Source organism: Amblyomma maculatum, chromosome 5 (genome assembly GCF_055883805.1).
Source record: "Amblyomma maculatum isolate TAMU_Amacu chromosome 5, ASM5588380v1, whole genome shotgun sequence".
Lineage (NCBI taxonomy): Eukaryota > Metazoa > Arthropoda > Arachnida > Ixodida > Ixodidae > Amblyomma > Amblyomma maculatum.
The window spans coordinates 2,394,838-2,417,655 of NC_139348.1; the positions used below are offsets into that span (position 1 = coordinate 2,394,838).

Here is a 22,818-nt window from a genome sequence, read left to right on the forward strand (position 1 = left end):
TCCTAATGTGGAGTGCTCCACGTCCCACAATGTAAGAATATCTTCAGGTGTTGTCACTGACTTGTAGCCGTGGCGGAGAATGTGCACTAAATGGTGTTTGCACTCCAGTACATGCGACGAAACACAGCGGGGGGGGGGGGGGGGGGGGGGGGAAGAGGGAGCAGTGGCCATTCACTTGCCGAGTGGATCGCAGTAAATGCAAATAGCACAGTTTGACGTCCAGTAGTGCCATGCATGTCGCTTTGGGATGTTAACCCCGTAAGCCAAAACCTAAAACAAACCTAATATACAGTAGTGGGCAAAATTATTACCGTGAGATCAGTCATGTGAGAAGGAAAACGAAATTGAACTGCGATTATGCCACTCGTAATATGTACAGTTGCATTTGCTTTGAAGCTGGTGCCACACATGTGAGCATGCAATGATTGTGTTACTCTTTTGTGTAGCTGTAGGCCCTATGCAGTGCATTTGTGGGTAGCATTCCGAGGGAATTTGTCCTCTGATCTGCTGCTTGCATGTTTGTGGCTCTGACCTCCCACATACATGTAGCTAGCGGTCAGACATGACACTATGCCTCGACTGCATCTGTGTCACATTGCTGCTGGTGGCTTTGTGATAACTGTTGCAGCTGCTACTGCTGAGGCGCACGCAGTCGTCCCTTGCCTTGGTTCCACTTTCACTTGTCAGATAAGACAACCGAGTTTGCACGAGGCAAGGGCCATGTTGTAGCAGCACACGTGTGGCCGCATAGCAGACTTCGTCGTGACATTCAGCATCTGCTGGATGGTCAGGATGCTATAAGTCGGACCTCTAGCCTGGTTGCTGCTCCAACATACAACTTTTTGCAGTAGAATGTAAGCTGCCAGCGTGAAACAGCAGCCTCAAGTTATGCGTGATTGGCTTGGGAGCACGCTAAAAATGGGCTTCCGCTCTCCTGCAGTAAATTCTAGTCACAATGCAAGCTCCAGGCAATAGCTGATAATCGGCTACTACATTCTGTAGGTTATGAGTGAATATTCATTTGCGATTTTTTGGTGAGGTAGATCTTTCTACACTTGCAAAGAATGCTGGTGACATTTAATCAGTGCCAGAGAAATGACATGTGAATCTTTTTGCCCTTAATACGGGGCCGTTTGTCCTGGATAGATTCTTTTTGATTGAAGTCAGGAAAATGTCACTTAGCACACATGTGGTATGAAATCCTGTATTTGTTTCTTGTTAAAGCGAATCCTCCAAGATCGAGTAGATGTTAACTGCTCATTGGAATCCATTCAAGTGCAGACGTACTGCCACAAAGGAAAGCTGTTTGAGGAATTACTTATTACCATCCACCCAGGTGCAGGCATCCATACAAATGCAAAGAGAAGCTATACAGTTTTCCTGTGCAGCCACTTGAGTGTACACCATTGATTAATTACTCCCTTATTAAAGACCCTATGTAAATATCAGTCTTCTGACTGTATGTACTGCTTCCTGTTGTGTAAAACTGTGTTCAGGTAGCATGCAAGAAACTGAAGGAGTCTGGGAGAGTCTTGATAGGCTAAAAAGGGTACTTATTGATGTACATCTGTACATGTAGAAGCTTTTTATGTGGAACATAATCATAGGCATCTTTGGCTTCCATGGAGAAGGCAAAGAGGTCCTTGCTCTTGTGGGCTTTCATGGACTGCTAACTTGCTTTGAAGGCATTACCATAAAAGGTATCCGTGACATTGATAAGCCCCAGCAGATTTTTTGCCTTCTGCAGACTGTTGCCTTCTGTTGTGTTGAGGTGGCAAAAAAAACATATAAAGTGCTGTGCTTGGGGCTAGAAGGCTGTTTTATTTCCGTTTTGGCTTTTTTGTTCATATTTGACTGTCTTATTACTGTTGTTTGGGAACAAGAAATCAATGTTCTCGTGAGCTTTGGCGATGAAGAGCCTGCTGGCTGCAAAGTTTCCTTGTTTATCTGCCGGGTGACGGTGTTCCTCTGGGAACAGTGAAATGTAGTCTGTCTTTAGAGGAGAGTTTCTGGTTTGTTCTGTTGCCAGAAATGCTGACACATTCAGGCACGCACTTCTTGAGCTCATCATAACATGCTAAACAAGCAGCTTGTCTCGTCAACTGTGTGGGGTCTGGGGTCTGTCTCTCTGGGCAGCATGGGGGTCGTGCTGAGCTCACCCCACGCATTATTTAAGAGGTAGACTTTGTCAAGCATGTGGACATGCGTGCTAGTGGGTTGCAGCTTTTCACGTGACAGAGTGTTCTGGGAGGTTTTGCTGCAGACAAGGCTTGGCTGTGGCCAAGGGTTTGATGTAAACAGCTGCAAAGCAATGCTTTACACTTTTGCAACGAGGGTTCCCTGGGCGTCGCCATATTGCCCATTGGGCTGTTGTGTGCACATGGTGCTAGCACTGTGGAGGCAGCAGCCAAACCAGTTTGCAACATCCCAGAGAGGTGGCGTTTCAGCGTCCTCCTCGCCTGATGCAAATGTGTATACAAAAGACATTTTGTTTTGTGCCATTTCCTTTAGAGTGGTAAGTTTTCTCGATGTGTTATCTATTTTGTCTGTGAAATAGTATGGCAAATCACTGCCAAGTGCTGTGTATTTGCATATGCTTCCTTTTGTTCATGCTTTTGTGCTGTTCACCAAAAACCTCGTGCACGAAACACTTGTCTTTATTACATAATTTATTCCCATAGCCATTTAATGTGAACCTAAGTGTTCTTACTTGAGAGGGATTAGGAGAGGAATTATGAACGTTGCTAGATCAAAGCGTAAGGCTTTTTTTTTTACATATAAAGCTGTTATAGGATTGACATACCTGTAGAACTGCATCTTATCCTGGTGTCTTCAGCGTCACTCCCAAAACCATATTATATAATAAATTGGAAGTTCATATGGATTACATGTTTACTTGCATATTATCACCCCCCCCCCCCCCCCCCTTTTTTTTTTAAGTTATCAATATTAGGTGGGGCTAGGGTTCATTACATGGAGAAAGAGTTTTAATAGATTTTTTTTTTCTTAAGTTTCATACCGTGCATCTGCCCATCAGCCTGCTTGGACGTCCAGTTACTCACACGTCACTAAAAAAAAGTGCAGTCAGGTGTGATTGTGTTGCCGGTTATTGAGATTGTTTGCTTCTAAAGGTGTTTGCTGTTACTACATTATTACAGTGTGATCGGACCATTTTGTGGTAGTGGACGGCACTGCCTGCTTGCGGCAGGAAAGCAAACATGTTGAGCACTGCTTCTAAAGGGCAGGCGGGCTCGCTTTATGCGATAAAAAAGAAAATAAAAAACTCACGGGATGGCCGTAAGTGTGCAATGGCAATGTTTTACTGCTAGCTGGCTAGCAGTAGAACTACAGCATTAAAGAGCTGGCTGACGAGAATTGATTTGATTGTGGGTAAGATGAGATCTTGTGTCATCATCATCATCTGGACTATACCCACTGCAGGGCAAAGGCCTATCCCATATTCCTGCAATTAACCCAGTCCTGTGCTAGCTGCATACACTTGACCCCTGCAACCTTCTCAAGATCATCTGCCCACCTAACTTTCTTCCGCCCCCTGCTATGCTCACCTTCCCTTGGAATCCAATTGGTTACTCATCTTGGTTGTGTTACCTTGTGTTAAATTGACGGAATCCAACACAATATTAGTGTTTAAAGAGGGGAATGAGAAGCGACATTTGGTACTAATGGAGTACCTAATCACGTGACTTTGCCAATATAACTTTGTTGCTGGATGCTTTCCATTCTTTTTTAAAGGGAACTTCATTACTTTTGCAGCCTCTTAGAGGGTTCATATATTATACCAGCGTCCAAGCTAACTGTAGTGAAGATACATAGTAGTGTGGTAGGTGCAAGCCTGTTCATCTTAGTTGTTGACTTCTGTATAACAGCATTATTTGAGTCAAAAAAGAAAAAATATAACTTTTTGCATATTGCATTTCTGGTGAACACATAGTCAAGTGTGATTTTTTTCGCAGGCTTTCTTCTCTGCGCGGAAAGACCCGTTTATAGCACATAAGACATTTTTGGAATGCTTTACAGTTTGGCAGTGAACGTTTTGCCTGAAATGAATAGGTAGAAAGTTAAATTTTAAAAATTTTATCTGCTAAATTTACAAAATTTAAAAAATACCACATTTGACCCTGTCAGTGTCACTCATGTACCCGCACATATTGGTGTGCGGTGCACACCAGTATGTGCGGTGTGCACCAGGACACAAAGCTAGCCCTCTTGGTATGGCGCTGCCATCTGTAGCATATTTCTAGAAGCTTGTATTGTCATTTCTCACTAGGTTTGTTATTTGGTTTATGGATCGCAGACAAATCATACCAACTCAGTCATACCAGGTTGCGGACGTGCAAAAAGAAGTGGCGGCTTCTTTGTGTGTGGGCACTGCTATGCTTGCAGTCTTTCATTCAGGCATTCACGGGTGTCACCATCTGTGGTGGCTTTGTGTAAGCTTCTATTGTCATCCTCGCATTGTGTCCCTTATAGAGTGTGCACTGATACTTCTCCATGGTCTCGCCTATAGCCATGAGGGTTAAGGTATGGTCATTGCTATCGCTCTTCTCTCTTTTTCGCCCCTTGTTGGCAAGTTGCCATTTTTGCTTTGTCTGGCCTTGTGGCTGTGTCACCCTTCTTGTGAGTGTCCAAACCCAGCACTGAAAGGATTAATGGTTTACAGTGTGGTTGAAGCTGCCACCACTTCTAGTATGTCAGTATGTTTTTAAGCTTTGGCTAGCATTACATGGGGCACCTGGTATAAGGAAAGTTAATGGTGGAATGCAGTTCCGCTATCACTTTTGTAAGCAAAACGGTGGCATCTTCATAAGAAGGCAGCATCCGTCAGTGCATTGAATGCTTGTGTACATAAAATGATGTGCATGTGTTTTATTAGCAGTGAATTAAATGCGCTTTCAATTGTGGGTAACGGTGAGAGCTTTGGTTTCTGACTCATTTTCTTGAGCTCCAGCTGCCAGATTATAATTTCAGGTTAAACTTGAATTGCGTTGTGTTGTGGATTACATGCATTTTCAATGTCGTTAGACAGCTTATGGATATCGCAGAGCTTATTCAGCTTGGTACCTACTGGCTGAAAAATAAATATTAAATTCATTTTATGGAATTGTGACTCCTGGGAGGCTGGATGCTTCAGGTACTGCACTTATTCATTGCAGCAAAAAAAAAAAATTGGCCTCCTCAAGGGTCATTTGTCAGTCCCGTTAACGTCATTTCTTGTACCAGTATTCTTGTTGCCGCTCAGGCCCACTGTAATGGCTCATTACTAAGGCCCCTAAGACCCCTAATTTCCTATTGTTATGTAAACAGAGAACAAAGTACTAATGAAATGCATCATATTCATAGAAGAGACATGAATACAGTGTGAATCTCCCACCCCTCCCCACAAGTTTTTTGAAGGAGCTAAGGTGGCCTTTGTAGCCTGGATGAAGCTAGGAGAAGCCAGCTCTTTTATTTATTGACTTTGGGATAAAGCACTCAATTTGCAAGTGCTAAGAAGCTGGCTGTGGAAAGAAGGCAGTGAGGATGGTTGAGAAAGAGAAAGCACTGAAAGTGGTTGAGTGGAGTAGGGAAAGCAAAGAAAGGCAAACACATGCAAGATGGGTCGAAAACTGCTTAAATACATAATTTGCCGTTAAATTGTGGGAATAAACTAGGATTCTTAGCTGTTACGATGAGCTTTAGAGCTCGAAAGCGCAGGGTCATATCTCGGCAGCTTTGGATTACACTTTGCTGGGGGCATCTGTCGTAATTCGAGTCTCGTTGGGACATTAAACCCCTTAAACCAAACTTCATTGTAGGTGAAGTGTAAATAATGATTGTGCATATGCATTGTCATTGTACTATGTTAATGAATGAAGGCAGTCTAAAAATTAATTGGGGGCCATCCACTAAAATCATTTCTTATATCTTTGTGCAATTTGGGGCATTGAACCCTATATATCTGTTATTGGCACGCTAATGGAGGGGAGACGTCTGCATATATCGGGCGTATCGTATCGAGTAGCATCCTTTTAACTACTGCTTTTGCACTACACCCGTGCTGTGTGGACCAGGTCACTTCATTACCTTGAGCTCTGCCGATTGTACCTTTTTTGGTCTCTGCCAGTGGTCACAACGCAAAGCAATTTGGATATTTGCTGACACCTGCTCTTGTTTTTTTTTTCTAATATATGCGAGTGTATTTGTGCCAGCAACTGAAGGAATTTGCTTAGTGTGCAAACAAAGGAAATGTTCTAGATGATGTGGTTTTCATTCTAGGCTGGTAATACTAGGTCCATTTTTGTAACATAACTGTTCCTTTTTTTTTGTACTGCTGATTTTAGCGCTGTTTGGGGCCTTTTCAGCGGAAAAAAAAAAAGGTGCAAATGTGAAAAAATAAAAAGAGGAGTTGTAAATCATTTTTGTGAAATTTGAACTTATGTTGATAACAATATATTTTCTCAACTATTTATGCAATGCTTTCTTAAAGGAGTATAGACACCAAATTTTGGTGGCATTTTTCTTCTCGATAATGTCGTGCAAGAGATTCCTGTATATGGATCACCAAGCAGTTTTCACTTATGGCCACTGAATAATTATTAATTGAATGTTCTTTTCTCACCAATTGCGGTTTTGGTTTCAGCAGCTGGGAGATGACTGTGATGTCACAATGAAGTCTGGGTCAAGCGCCACATGAAAAGAGCAGCCATACAATTGATGACTCTTCTTTTGTTGTGATTGCTATTCTTGAGGCAGGCTGCTTTTAGCACTGTAGTTAATTCAAATGACATAAAAACGATTATACTGTATCGCTTTTTTTTTTTTTTTTTTTTCATTCCTCACGGGACCTAGATTTGACTTTGGAGGTCACAGCCATTGCTTAGCTGTTGACACCGAAACTGAACTAGGGGAGAAAAGAAATTCAATTATATTCAGTGGTTGTAGGCAAATATCACGGGATCAGTGTACAGTGATGTCTTACGCATCATTACAAATGATAAAACACGAACCTAAAAATTAGGTGTCAGTGCTCTTTCAACATAGCATGAGGTTATACCATTTTGTGGAATCTTTTACAGCTACTGCTTCTGTATTCTCACATCATATTAAGGAATTAGTTGCATTAGACAAGTAAATCTGTTGCTATACTCTGAAGAAGAGAAGTCTATGTCATTGACTGGCTGCTGTGAAGCACCTGTTGTTCTCGATAACTTGTTTACCATGAACCATCGTTTGTGCGTGCATGAATATTTCGGTTTAGCATATATTGATGTGAATTTTTTTTTAATGTAAAGGTAAGGTAGCTGTGAATCAGGCACAACTGTTTTGTCTCTCTTGTTAGTGTCTTTGTGCTAATTGTTCCTTGACATAGCATGAACTTGTTCAATCGCTTGCCCCACAGCGAGTACATGGGCACTTACTTGCTTTGATGCTGTGGTGCAGTGATGCTAGCAGTAGCTTCAGAGATGAAAGTAACCTGTATGTAAAATATTAATGCGGAAGTGGGTAGGTATGGTGGTATGACTTCTGCCATGTTGCGCAAAGCGTTAAGAGGGCATCATCTTGCTCCTTTTAATGTGATGGAAGGAGCAATTATGTGGTCAGAAGTGAAACTGAGGTGCTGGTCGGGTGGTATGTCTCATGCCTAGAACCTGCTGTGCTTACAGGCCAAGTTTCATTGAGTTCTCATGATGTGGATCAGAGACAGTGCCTCATGGCTATGTGTAGTACGTGTGCATGCAGGGCTCTAAGCGGTGTATTCCTGGTTATTTGAATTGTCCGCATCATGGTTAATGGAACTCTATAAATTATTAAGGCTAAAGCCTTTCTAGGCTCATGGAACGAAATTCCGTGCACGAGAGTTGTGCGCAGGATCTGTGCGCTGATGTGTCACTTGCTAATAACGGATGTATGAGGGGGGAAATTAGGAATGAAAACGATTGATGGTGATAGGTAATGAATAAAAGTTTTACTATAAAAGTTGATACAGTTAACGAATAATGGTAAAGAATAATAAAATTATCATAAAGTGACTAAAAATGACTATGGAACGACCAATATGTCAAATGACGACTTGTAATGACTGCAAGTGACTGGAAATGAGTAAACATGCTTAGCTATGAGTGCCAATGACTGCAATGACTTGGCATGACTACAGAATGACCAATATGCCAAATGACGACTTGAAATGACCACAACTGACTGGAGAGGAAGGGTTGGCTTTCACTGTTCACCTCTTAAGGCATCTAACAGACTGTTTAATTCTTTTCGGCAAAGAGACACGGTAGGAGGCATGCTATACACGGAGGCATGCTATACTTAAGGCCTGCTGATTAATTTTTACCATCTCTTTTTCTCTAAACTACCTTGTGTTCAGCAGTCAAATGCCATTTACACTGATTTGTAATGATAAATGACTAAATTGTGACTAGTAGGTAGTTTGAATTGAAAACCATGTCCCATAAAATGTGTTTATATGTAGACAAGGAAAACTTCTGGTGATTTGAACTAGGACACTTACTGTTGTACAGATTGTGTCTTGTGAAATTCTTGCTCCACTGAAAGTCTGGTGCATTGCTTATAAGAGGTAGCTGCAGTTCAAGTAACGATCAAGGCAGTATGAACCATGAAGCTTTGTTTCTGCAAGCTATCCTTGGCAAGAGCACCCCAGCAGAGTGCATGTTAGTCCAGATAATGCCTTGGGAAGGTGGCTGCTTGTTATTTACTGGCGCAAAGAGGTTTGCAGCATGTAGGCGTTGCTTAAAGGGCCACTGTCCTGGGAAGGGCCTTTTAAGGGAAGGAGCCCAGTGTTTCGATCAGGTACCAGAGATAGTCTGTGCAAAATGCTACACTGACACGCACGCCGCAAAGCAACAAAAATACAAATCAAAGCTCTCTCATGCTCTCCTTCGGGAAGCCAGCCTTCCCGTTCCCTGCGCTGGCCCATCGAGCCGCAGCTATGACATATTTGTCGAGAACGACGTCAATTGGTCCGTCTCGCTGTCTGAGGGTGAAGGATGGGTGTCTACCGCTCGCTGCACGCTTTTCCCTCGCCACGGCCAGACTGAATCCAGCTGCGCGCGCTTCCTCGCCCTTTTTATTGTTTTCTTTTTTGCGCTTGCGGAGTGCCACGCCCCGCCTCCCGCCAAGCGCGGAGGAGGAAAGGGAATTTGCCTTGCAGAGGCTAGATGACTTCGGGCAGGAGAGTGAAAAACCTTTGCGAAGGAAAGGAAGGAGCGAAGCACGACAGAATCGGGTGATTGCGGTGGCTGTAACTGCGTTATTAGTTACTCTTTTCAAAAACATTTTGCAGCCTTGCGTTCTGGGGGCGAAGTCTCACAGTCACCGCGAAGAAAATATTTTCGACCGGAGGTTGGACAGTGGGCCTTTAAGGAGCCCCTCACTGAAGCTGACAAAGTAAAAGAAATTGAAAGATGTCAGTAGGCTAGCCAGCGGTGGTTGCTTGAGTGTTCACTTTTGCTGTTAGGTTGAGGGCTGGTTTTTCAAACCAGCTGTATGCTATCAGCTTAGCTTTGCAGCCTTGTGGAGGTGAAAACAAGCAATGTCCTTAGGTTTTCATTGCAAGCATGTAGTTCTTTCTTTGGAGGGCATAGCCATGTTGAGGGAAGAGCAGCTAGTTTTCGATAATCTTTTTTTTTTTTTCCAGCACAGTACAAAGTGCCTGTTCCCCACGATGGTTGCATTAGAAATGCCGCAAAGACTTTTCTGAAAAAAAAAAAAAAAAATGGGGCCAGTGGGCACACTCAGTTTTGTGCATTGTAATGTTGGCAGCACTGATAAGCATATGCAGTAGCGCTCAGATGGTAGGCTAAATTTTGGCATAGAACGTATGTGATGCCAACCTCGGAAACATAATCTTGTGTTGGATATTGTGCTTGCAGTCTAGGCACATGCTTTCAAAGACTATTGCTTCAAGTCCTTTTTCACACTAAAAAAAAAAAAAGTGTCCTGCAGTGCTGAAGGGGGCAGCTGTTCCATTAAAGACAGCATTGCTTTTTAGTATAAACCTCCTTTGCACCAAAAGATGCTGAAGACAGCACACTTAAGTATTTAAACAAACAGTAACGAGGCACGTGAAGATGCAACCAAAAATATGCAAGATATGTAAGGACGAACTGCAGGGTTATGTGTTGCGTAATGAGGTTACACATTACATTAGGCATGCGGTACCAAAGCACTGGTGATATTGCCACCACAGCATTGTTTCATCTCTTGCTTCATATTGTCTACAATATTTCCAGTGCTGAATGAAAACTCGAATTGTTTGTTTAACAGGTAACATGCAGCACAAAATCCAACACAATACACTGCCCTTATTGGTTTCTTGAAACTGGCTTGTTTTGGGGCCTAAACCTGACTGGGAAGTGCTGCTGCAGATGCCAGCTTGCAGTGTGTGTGTCTGCCTATGTCAACCTGCTATATAGAAGAGCACCCCTTGGTTAGGACCTGTCTTCCATATATAAAGTTTTCAACTCCCTAAAGTCCTTGTTGATTTTATTGCATGCATTTCAACGAGTGCAACATGAGACGATGAATTTGTTCTGGTTAAGTTCACTTTTAATCTTATTGTTCTCTTTCTTATGTTGTAATCAGGTAGCCTGACATTCACTTTTGGGTGTAAGAGCTGCAAATTTCTGTTCTAGTTATGTTATTTCTTGGGCTCCCTTAAAGAGCCTTTTATTTATTTGTTGCAATTCTTTAACAAGAGTAAAAAACTTGTGCAAGCCAGAAAACTCGTTTCTAATACTGAGTTTTTCGTATAATTTTCTTTAATTTCTTCTGTACTAGGACAATGCGTTCAACAGGGCTGGTTACAAGGTATCGCCTAAGCTGAAAGAAATAACTGAAGAATCCAATAGGGTTGTCAAAAAGGTATGTCACTTTCATGCTTTGTATTTCAGGGACATTTTAGTTTGAGAAATAACTATTCTTTCAGTCTATGGAATACTGGGAAAACAGCATCTAACGTATGCATATGGTTTGAATGAAGCGCAGTTTTCACCTTTAATAATAATAATATAATGAGGGCTATAATATTACAGTTATGAGAGACCAGGACAGCAGCTTGAGCATGTTGGTTATTCATTCTTGATGGAACAGCGCAAAACATCGGGACAAGAGACAAGCGCTGCGCTTGTCTCAGCGCTTGTCTCTTGTCCCGATGTTTTGCGCTGTTCCATCAAGAAAGTTATGAGAGAGTAGTGTGGTTCAAGTGTTATTGTCTAGAATTCTGCGAAGTGTGTGTTTGTTTAGTAACTGGTTTCATTGTTGTTTTGCACTCGGCAGTAATGCATTGGAGTGTTTACTTTGAATCCAGCCCGTTAATGTATGTGCTATTGCTTGCTATTGGTTGAAGGAACACTTCGTGATCAATCATAGCAAAATACTCCACGTTCATGTGCTGGCCCATGAACGTGGTAGAAATTCACTGTCACAGGCCTTGAGAACTACAATGGCAAATGGGGACTGCAGCATGGGCACTTGTGGGAATGTGGCATGTGCGAACATGTGATCGAGGTAGGCTTTGGAGCAGGCTTCACTCTCCTGCCTCTTGTGGTTGTAATGCAGCTATCGATGTTGCTTTGTCCAGCAGCCTTTTATTTTTTTGGCAGCTATACATGTGGGAGGCATTTTCTGTGTGGTAAACCACGTTGACATGTTCTATGTCATTGTTGAAAGTTCTTGCTAACCTGCTTCCTGAGGAAATGCTGCCCAAGTTGGCCTCAGCCATGAGGCACATATGGGGTTTCTGGGCTCTTGAGATAATGTCATCTATAGTCATATGGTCCAGGTGGGCTCGGCACAGAGGCATCTATCTGGGCAGATGGTCGGATGGACTACAACTTTTGCCATTAGTCCTTTGCTTTAAAGGGTCCTTGAAAGGGCATTCTGAAAGTGGCTCTCGAATGCATGCATTATGCAGAGTAAAGGCCACTGAGCTGCATGCCACATACAAGTCCTCGAAACTGAGCTGAGACAGAAAAAATATTCCTGCTTAGACGCCGCACGTTGACCTGCTGTGCCCAGCATTTGCCCGAGTTCCTGCAGCGTCACAGTGAAGAAGGCCGGTGATCGCAGTGCCTCCCCCTTTCCAATCCTTTCTCTACTGTCCAGCTGCAAAGGAGGAGCAAATGGCAAAAAAAGAAAAACTTCTGGGCTGGCTCATGGCGCCTTTGTGGGCAGAGCACAATACCAGTCTGTAATCTTTGTTTTTCACTCTCGAGCCGGTGTATGAGTCAAGAGGGAAAGCACAGATGCTGTTGGGGTCACCTGCTGTTTCGGCCACCTGTATCTCTGGTGAAAGATAAGCAGGATTAAAAATTTTTGCTTGAGGATGATAGCTGGTTCAGTATCTGTCAGTTTCATTGGTTTTTCTTGCCCTCGGTGGACCCCCTTTCAGTGCCCTTTCAAGAGAGGCTAAAGGTCTGAAAGTTGTGACATGTGCACCCATGGGTACAATGGTTGGTATATGGTACAGCTATTGCCATTAGGCTTTTGCTTCAGAGGAGGCCGTCGGTCTGGAGCTGTCTCAGAGGGCAGGCATTTATTGCTATGTGGGATGCATCGTTTTTGTAAAGTTTGCCAAAGGCACAGGCTCAATTGAGTTATAGAAATCTTCATTCTAGGCTCTAATATCACTCATATGCAGGGTGTTTTAAATAACCTGAACCAAGGGTTTAAAAAAATACAGAGCACTACAGCTGGCTGAAACCATATTTTGTCAACATGCAGTGCTCCACGAAATATATTTATATTTCATATAGTTAGTGAACTAAGTTGAATTATGCAAAGTCTTTAATATTCAGTTTAGGGCCAAGCACTCTTCATTAAGTTGTAGAAGCGTTCAGATAAAATCGACCCAGCCTTTACTACTAACGTACCTCCTACATAATCATCTTTTCCAGCATTTAAAGAAAGCGCGCAAAGTATTAAAAAATACCACATGACTGCGGTCTTGCGCTAGTTCTGCAAAACGCGTTTCGATTCAATGAAGCTTGCACGCTCGCTGTCTCGTAATGAGTGGCCGACGCCACTGTCAGCATGGCCTCAAAACTGTGTCAGCACATTCTACCGGAGAACAGAAAGGCCTAGCCACAATCAGCGATAAGTGATGGGACAGCCAACTTAGGCGGAGCTTTTATCGAGCTATCACACTGACAAAACAAAAAAAGGGGGGAAGAGCACTGAAGTCTCCTAATTCAAGGCAGGCTCATTTTCATTTATTTGTGTCATGGTGCAGCCCATTGAAGGGAGTAGCATTCGGTCACTTCGGCACGGTCAGAGCACATGTTTCGTTTGTTGGAAGGTTTTTGGCAGTGCTGCAGTATTCTAACACACGAGTGCAGTCACATAAAATTTTTCTATATTTCGCGGGCTTTCTTCACGTGCTGAAAAAAAAGACCGCGTCAAAGGTGCGCTGGTAGAGAAAACTAGATAGGTTGTAGTGCCTTCCTCTGGCTGCTCCAAGAGCGCGACCAATGCGCAACTGCTGGAAGAAAGGCCAGCCGTGGCACGTGAAGCCACGGCTGGCCTTTCTGTTCTGATCTAGATCTGTGTCAACTGTCGTCCTTCGCTTCTGAGGTCTTCGGCCAGAAGTGGTGCCCTAGGACTACCAATCGTGCTGATGAAGGCAATACCAGCATGGAGCGGGGCTCGCACCCACAGGATGCCTCGTAGCTGCGACTCCGCCTCCCTCACTTCTGGCCCCTGAAACCGCAAGTCTGGTTTTTCCAGATTGAGATTGAGGCGCAGCTTACCCTCTACTGGATTACCTTGTAAACGACATGCTACTAACAGGTTGTTTCTGCGCGTCCTCCTCTGAACTCGCAGGAGAGACACCATATCAGCACCTCAAAACCAAGGTGCTAGAGAGAACTATGCCTCCGGACCACGCTCGCCTCCAGTAGTTGCTTATCGGGGGGGACCTTGGTGTCCGGCGGCTCTGTCAACTCCTGCGCTGGATGCGGCAGCTTGTTGGGGAGCAGGATGTCTCCACACACGCCGCATTGCCTCGGGAGCTCTTCTTTCAATGGCTGCCCCAGCGCATTTGCCTTGTTCTTGTGGCGGCCGGTGACATCACTCTCGATTTCCTGGCAGAGCACACCGATCAGGTTCATGAGGTGGCTACCTCGTCCGCCACTGCTGTCTTGCCGCCACCTGATCTGGCGATTTCGTGCTCGATGTCCACATCGATGAGTTCACTTCCTTAGTCGCCGCACTTCGACGTCCGCCCAAGTAGTACCGCCCACTTTGTCCCAACCATTGCTCTCCATCAAACTCTGAGCCCCAGCCCTCTGCTTCTCTGCTGGTACCACCGGCATTTCCAACATCGTGCCACGAAATGTACATCTCTGTTCGTGGTTGGGAAATACCTGCAGAGATCACTGACGGCGGCATGTGATCTGCCTCGTTGTCCCATCCGCCTCTTTATGGTAACCGACAAGCTAGCCATTGCCCCATTTTTCACAGACACGGGCGTGGAGATCAGTGTCGTTCCCCCGACTAAGACTGACCGTTCCAAATTAACGGGCTAGTTATTTTGTGCTGCCAACGTCTCCTCTGTAGCGACGCATCAACTTTGCTCCCTCACCCTTGACTTAGGACCTCGCCGAACTTTTCAATGGGTCTTTACCATTGCTGACGATGTCCACGAGGTTATAGGCATGTATTTTCTATCTTATCTCGACTTGGATGTCAGCGTGGGGCGTAGTCACCTGACAGATGGTTTGAATGGCCTCTCAGTCTCTGGAATCCTATCCGGCTTTGCTCCCATCGGCATCCGCACGCTGATACGTTCCTTCTTGTTCAAGAAAATCGTGGGGGAATTTCTTGACTTAACCGCACCGTGCAACCTCACCCATCCGCCTAAGCATACAGTGGCACATCACATCATTACTCATGGCCCACCTGTAGCCACTTGATCCAGCCACCTGTTTGGGGACCATCTGGCTATCGCCAAACGGGGATTCGGTCGCATGCTGCAGCTCTGCATTATATGCCCGTCGTCCAGTGCATGGATTTCTCCACTGCATCTAGTGTCCAAGCGGGATTCCGGTGACTGGCATGGGGACTATCGAGCGTTGAATGCCAAGACTGTTCATGACAGAACAGCTGCTGCACATACAAGACTTCGCACCACGCCTGGACGGCTGTGTGATATTCAGCAAAGTGGACCTGGTTAAGGCGTGCCACCAGATTCCCATCGAGCCAGCCGACATTTCTAAGACAGGCATATGACGCCCTTTAGTTTTTTCGAGTACGTGTGGATGCCTTTTGAGCTCCGTAACTCTGCTCAAATCTTCCAGAGCTTCATTACTGAGCTCACACTGGGCCTTTCTATTGTCTTTGCGTACATCGATGACGTCCTAATTGCCAGTCCTACGCTTGAACATCATAAGCACCATCATCATAACTGTAGGGGAAATACAGTTCACCTTGGACAGTTGAATCGTTAGGACACACGCGAGCATTCGATGTGCTGCCCACTGCCAGAAGTGGTACTTCAGCCTCCTCGCACACCTTTCTATAGTGAGGGTAAACTTCGATCCTTGGCGGCGATTGTGATCTGGTGCTGGCGGTGGAAATTCAGCACCAAGTCGAGATAGCCCAGGAAATCCAAGAAGTCTGCTGTTGGGAAAGGTCACTTTCCAGCGGTACTTCCCGGATTGTCATGCACCTGTTTGGTGCAGTTTGCGAGCGGTGTCAGTGCTGCCTTCCTTCAGTGTGGGGAGGTGCATTCTTCTGAGTGTGTCTGCTTCCTTCAACAAAAGGGACGATTCCCTTGATGTCATTGCTGCGGAGGTGCAGGCAGCCAATTAGACGTGAATGGGTCGCTCCCTTCTGACTTTGTGAGGTGGCTGACGGCTTCCACAGTGTGGGAATGGCACCCCCACCGTGTTAGTGCCTCGATGACTGTCTCTTGCCGGCAAAAGCTTGGTTCCTGTGGTCAGCAGTAGGAGCCGTGTGTACCTTGGCTAGGGCGCTAATCATAACAGAGGGCACTTTGGAGATAATCTAGGTTCTTTCTTCTGACAACATGTGTTGTTAGGCTGCTTGAGTTGCACTGCTCTAAAATGGTGGATTTTGATTAGGCGGTACATAGCACTACTTAAAGGGTATTGTGTTGCGGACATTTAAACTGGCTCTTCTTTAAGGTGGTCTACAACATTCTTATTGACATGCTTTTCTAGAACCCAATATTTTATATTGTACTAATTACTAATTAACTAACTTCGTAGAATGAAATGAATACTGCACAATAATAGAGTACATGACTTCTAACATCACTGGCTTGATTTCGGTTGTCAAGGACACTGCAGTCTTTTTTACAAGCTTTGTTATATTTAGCTGGGATACCTAAGCTGATACTTAAGAGGCTATACAGTCCACTAAAAGGGGTTGTACAAAAGATTAAAAACTTTGAACAGTAGCAACAAAGAACACACCTTTAAGCTTACTCATGCTACTAAGCGTAGTCTTGATGGCTGTTTAGTGCCTTAGGAATTTGAATTCCCGAGGGCTGTGCATTTGATTGATGCAGTATATTTGAGCAAAACCCTGTTCATTAGCCAGTAGCAGCTATTTTGCATAGAAAGTTGTCACTGGTTGGCATAAAAGTTTAATGCCTTTATATGTCTCTTTTGTAGTTAAAAAAAATTCAAACATTTTCTTGTGCCAAACACATTTTGAAGATGTTGTGAGCCTTCTGTGGATGTTCTTTAATTTGTTCATTCCATGATCTTCCTCTTTCATTTTTACATACCACCATCATCATCCCGTGCCGCCGGCTCCAGCACGCGCCTGGGTTTTTGTCATCGGATTAAAACGCTAGACAAGGCATCGCTGGCCTTGCTGTCACGACCTTGCCGTCTCAACCTAGCCTTCTTTCACAAGTGGTGGAGGTCAAATTCGATCCCCTTGCTGCCTTGGGCCCTGCCTCTCGCTGGAGCTACGTTCCGGTTGCCGTTTGGCAACTTCCACCATAATCATGTCCACCGAGAGCAATCCCGACCAGGCCGGACCCTCTACCTCGGCTGCACCGACGCCTCCGACTCTGGCCCCACGTCAACATGACCCACCGCTGTTCGCTGGTCGTCGCGACGAAGACGTCGATGACTGGCTCGACACATATGAACGCTGCAGGGCCTATAACCGGTGGGACGATGCTTTAAAATTTCTCAACGTTTCGTTCTATCTCATTGAGGTCGCCAGAAACTGGTTCATTAATCGCGAACCCCACACTACTAACTGGACCACTTTCAAACAGCAGTTCCGACAATACTTCGCCGACCCGGCAGTTCCGACTGAGATCGCGAGAAACAAGCTCGCTTCCCGCCTTCAAGCTCCTGATGAATCATATGCGTCTTACATAGAGGCAGTTCTTGCACTTTGTCGGCGCATTAGTCCCACCATGACAGAACCTGAACGTGCGCACCACGTCTTAAAAGGGATCAATTCTATGGCTTATCATACCTTAGTTGCCCAGAATCCTTCAAGTGTTGATTCAGTTATAACGACCTGTCAACGCCTCGACCAGCTGCAGTCCTCTCGATTACAGCCCAGCTTCGCAACTGGTCCGACCTCTACTGACCTTGATCTGCGGGCAATGATTCGAGCAATCATCCGCGAGGAGCTCCAAGCACTCAATCCTTTTTGTCGACATGGGTGCGATTATTCTTCCGCACCTTCTAATGACGCCGTTCTCCGCAACATGATTAAAGAAGAGTTATCAACTATCAGCCACCCCATGACATCCGAACCTTCTGCAAACCGTCCAGCGCCGACCTACGTGCACGTCGCTGCATCCCCCCCTTCTTTGGTTCCCCCGCCCCAACCGGCACCAACTTACAATCACGTCAATGCAATGGCGATGGCTCAGCCTACACCACCCTATTACGCACCTTGGCGTCCCTCCCGACCAGTCTGCTATTACTGTGGTATTAGAGGACATATATCCTGCTTCTGTCGTCGCCGCCTTCAGAACGAGCGCCGTGGTTACGACACTTTCGAAACCGACATGCCTTCAACCTCATATTATCAATGCCGGTCTATTCCAAGCCCACCTCGACGATCCTCCCCACCTCCAGTATCTTCCTCAGAGCCTCGTGGGAACCATGTACCCCGACGCCGGTCCACATCCCCATACCGCCGCTCAGTTTTCCCTCTTCGCCCCGCAACCATTCTCCCTGTCCGCCATCCGGAAAACTAAGTGTTGCAGTTTCCGGAGGTCAAACTGCACTCTGCGAACTTACTAAAAGTCCTCCTGATCGCCCGTATAATGTGATTGCTGTTATCGCTGAAGGTTTACCGGTCGAAGCTTTGATTGATACAGGGGCTGCAATTTCTGTCATTCACGCTGATTTGTGCTATCGTTTGCAAAAAGTGACAACACCATATGATGGGCCTGAACTCCGTGGAGCCAATGACGTCCCTTTGCGCCCTTCAGCGAAGTGCACCGTACAAGTTGTTATCGGCGGCATCCGCCATCATGTGCAGTTTGCTGTGCTCTCACCTTGTCCGCACCTGATGATTTTTGGATGGGATTTTTTGTCAATCGCTTCAGCGTTAATTTCTTGTGGTGACCGTGTTATCCATATGACAGACAGCGATTTTTTATCTGACTTTTCTGAACGACATCATCCCCTCGTTGCCGCCGCTGATACTGTTTTGCCTCCTCAGTGCGGAAAAACTGCTTACTGTTGTTTCTGACCATATCACTGACGGGGACGTACTCATAGCACCATGATATAGTCATCTTGCACGCGGCATCGCTTTCCCGTCAAGTCTTGTGCGGTTCCACAACGGCTCAGCGCCAGTACTGGCCACTAACACTTCACATGAATCCCTCGTGCTCCCAAAAGGAACTTCTCTGCATTGCATGGTGGATGTTCAACCTTTTTCCCTGATGGTGCTCACCGCCCCTCCGTCTCAGCAAAGTGTTTCGTCAGACGTCCCTCTTTCTGTTCTCGCAAAGACTATTAATCCTAAACTTACGCCGAACCAACGCCAAGAACTGCTGACATTGCTTCGACACCACCAAGCCATTTTTGATGCCACTTCCACACCACTGGGACGGACTAGTGTTGCGCACCATCGCATCATTACTGAAGGTAACTCTATCGTTCGCCGACGGCCTTATCGGGCTTTCCTCTCTGAACGAAAAGTAATTGAAGAAAATGTAAATGACATGCTCCATCGCAATATAACTCGTCCCTCAACAAGCCCATGGTCCTCCCCAGTAGTGCTAGTTAAAAAAAAGGACGGCTCGGTACGCTTTTGTGTTGATTACCGCGCACTCAACAAAATTACCCGCAAAGATGTATATCCGATGCCACGAATTGATGACGCCCTTGACTCTCTCCAAGGCTCCGAATATTTCTCGACCTTGGATCTCCGCTCAGGTTATTGGCAAATACCTATGCACGAGGACGACAAAGAAAAAACCGCTTTCGCAACACCCGATGGCCTTTACGAATTTAATGTTATGCCTATCGGACTTTGTAACACACCAGCGACATTTGAAAGAATGATCGATACTGTGCTTCGTGGCCTAAAAGGGAGAACCTGTTTGTGTTACTTGGACGATATTGTTATCTTTTCGGAAACCTTTAATGACCATCTCACGCGCCTGAATGAAGTCCTCACCTGTCTTGCTTCGGCAGGCCTTCAGCTCAACACCAAAAAGTGCCGCTTTGCACAGAAGGAAATTAGAATATTGGGACATCTGGTCAGCCATGACGGCATTCGCCCAGATCCTGAAAAAATAATCGCGGTCTGAACTTTGCTCGTCCACAACGGACTACCGATTTGCGCAGTTTCCTCGGCCTCGCCTCTTATTTCCGGCGTTTTATAAGGCATTTTGCAACTATTGCTGCACCACTTCATGAGCTACTTAAAGCACACAGCCCTTTCGTGTGGACGGAACAGTGCGAAACTGCTTTTAATGACCTAAAGCACGCCCTCACATCAGATCCCGTTCTTGGCCACTTCAGTGACAGCGCTCCGACTATCCTGCACACCGATGCCAGTGGTCACGGTCTTGGCACTGTACTTCTGCAGCGTGATGCAACATCGTGTGAGAAAGTGATTGCTTTGCCAGTCGGACTCTGACTCCAGCTGAGAAAAACTACACCATTACCGAGCAGGAGTGTCTTGCCGTCGTCTGGGCTGTCCAAACATTTCGCCCTTACCTATAGGGTCGGCACTTCACAGTTGTGACCGACCACCATGCTCTTTGCTGGTTGTCTTCACTCAAAAGTTTGACAGGCCGACTTGGCCGCTGGATTCTACGCCTGCAAGAATACCATTTCGACGTCACTTATAAATCGGGTCGCCAACACCAAGACTCCGACGCTCTCTCTCGCTGTCCCCTTTTGGAATCAACTTGCTGTTTTTCTTCCCAGTGCATTTCCACCTCTGACCAGAGCCGACCATCTCTTTGCCCGACGTATATCACAACCGTTTGTTTTGACGACTCTGAGAACAAGCACGCTGTCCGCTCACAGCAATTAGCCGATGCCTACTGCCGTCCTATCATTGACCGCCTTATCGGCGCTTCGGACCCGCCCAATGCTAGGCTTCGCCGACAGCTTCGCAATTTCAAGCTCGAAGATGGCATCCTACTCCGTTACGTGTATTGCCCAGATGGAACTCGCTGGATCCCAGTCGTGCCGCGTGTGCTTCGCCCACGTATACTGGCGGCTCTCCACGATGACGCTACTGCAGGTCACCTTGGTTTTGACAAAACCTACGACCGCGTGAGAAAACGATTCTTTTGGCCTGGCTTATCTTCCACTGTTGCCAAATACGTCGCATCCTGCCCTCTGTGCCAACGTCGCAAACGGCTGACTTCTTCGCCCGCTGGCCTTCTACAACCTCTTCCTTGTCCCGCCACGCCATTCGACGTAGTCGGCATCAACTTACATGGTCCCCTACCTCTCTCCGATAGGGGTAACCATTGGATTATAACAGCTGTCGACCACCTCACACGCTACGCTGAGACAGCACCTGTACCGACTGGTTCTGCTGAAGAAGTAGCAAATTTCTTTTTGCGATCAATTGTATTGCGTCATGGCGCTCCTCGGGTGCTCCTAAGTGACCGCGGTACAGCCTTCTTATCGAAAGTCGTTGCCGAAGTTCTTCACGCGTCATCCACCCTTCATAAGACAACCTCAAGCTATCATCCCCAGACTAACGGTCTGACTGAGCGATTTCATCGCACCTTGTCAGACATGATATCCATGTACATCACACCAGATCATCGAAATTGGGACACTATTCTACCATTCGTCACATTCGCCTATAACACAGCAGTACAACGGACTACCGGTTATTCTCCATTTTTCCTCGTTTATGGCCATCCTCCCACTACAATTCTCGACGCTTCCTTCTTCTCTACGCCCGACTACTCCACATGAGTACCTACCCATTTTTTATCTCGTGTGGCCAGATGCCGTCATCTTGCCCGCCTCAACACGGCAGCGTGCCAGGAAGACCGTAAGACTCGCTATGATTCTATGCATCGAGTGGTCTCTTTTCGTCTTGGCGACGAAGTACTGCTTTATACACCATTGCGCACCCCTGGCCTTAGTGACAAATTCCACCACCGCTACTTAGGTCCCTATGAGGTCATAAGCCAAACTTCCCCAGTGAACTACAAAGTGACGCCTGTTGATCCCCCAGCTGATCGACGCTACCGTGGAACTGAAATTGTTCATGTGTCTCGCTTGAAACCGTTTGTGCGCCGCGATGCATCGCTTAGTTAGGAGCGGCCAGGCTGGCCGCTTCTGACCCCCCGGGCAGATTGTGTGAGCCTTCCGTGGATGTTCTTTAATTTGTTCATTCCATGATCTTCCTCTTTCATTTGTACATACCATCATCATCGTCCCGTGGCGCCGGCTCCGGCACGCGCCTGGGTTTTTGTCATCGGAATAAAACTCTAGACAAGGCATCGCTGGCCTTGCCGTCACGACCTTGCCGTCTCAACCTAGCCTTCTTTCACATTGTTTACAAGATGACAGTTTTTGTTGGGGAGTATGCATTTCCTGTGCTCTGCAAGCTAGCATCAGTCTGCAGGTAAATTATTGAATGGATCATGCAAAATTTTGTCTCATGCTGTTCTGAGCTGCAAAAAAAAGATTTTTGGTAATATTGTTTCTCACTGGCTCGAGTAATTAAGAAGCTGTAGTAGTTAAGCCTGGAGTATCTGTTATTGTCACTTTGAGCTGGTTTTTATTGTGAATTTTTCTCAGCGGAACAAAAGCTAACTAATTCGTTGGACTTGTCTTGATTTGCAGTTTCTGGATTCGTGCTTACCACATGTTAGGAGAAAGGATGTCAAATTCATTCTGGATCGACTCCATTTATTGGTGAACCAGACGAATCTGCACTACTTGGCCTCTAAAGGGTTTCAGCAGACTCTGACTGAAATGACAAACAAAGTTAGCAACAGTTCAGCATATTTGCATCTCAAGAGACTTGCAGACGAACTGCGGGCTCATCGTGAGCCAAGGCGACAGGACGAGACTCTCTATGTAGCACTCAAACCGGAGGAACAGCACCAAAGCACTTCAGATGAACAGTCTCTTGTTCGTTTAGCAGCTCCCCCACAGGCCCCAGGTGCACTGGGAGAGCAACCTAGTACGAGTGGAAACAGCAAGCAAGTGATGAAGGAAAAGATTGCCAGGCACCGACTGCTCAAGAAGGCCCTTCTGCAGGAAAGAAATGGCCCTTCACCTCGGGACTGCAAGAACATTGACAAGCTGGGCGATTACCTTGTGGTGAGTTGCCTTGGGGTTTTTA

The 22,818-nt window shown here is 45.8% G+C and overlaps 1 protein-coding gene across 7 annotated transcripts in view; it reads left to right on the top strand.

Moving 5' to 3' along the window:
• LOC146187627 (death domain-associated protein 6-like) overlaps positions 1 to 22,818 on the top strand; it is an 87,997-nt gene that overhangs the window by 26,642 nt on the left and 38,537 nt on the right. For all 7 annotated transcript variants that reach the window (XM_084603477.1, XM_084603473.1, XM_084603471.1 and 4 more), the window contains 2 exons: positions 10,807 to 10,890; positions 22,314 to 22,796. In XM_084603477.1, the coding sequence (XP_084459603.1) occupies positions 10,807 to 10,890; positions 22,314 to 22,796 (567 nt within the window). The remainder of the gene's footprint in view (positions 1 to 10,806; positions 10,891 to 22,313; positions 22,797 to 22,818) is intronic.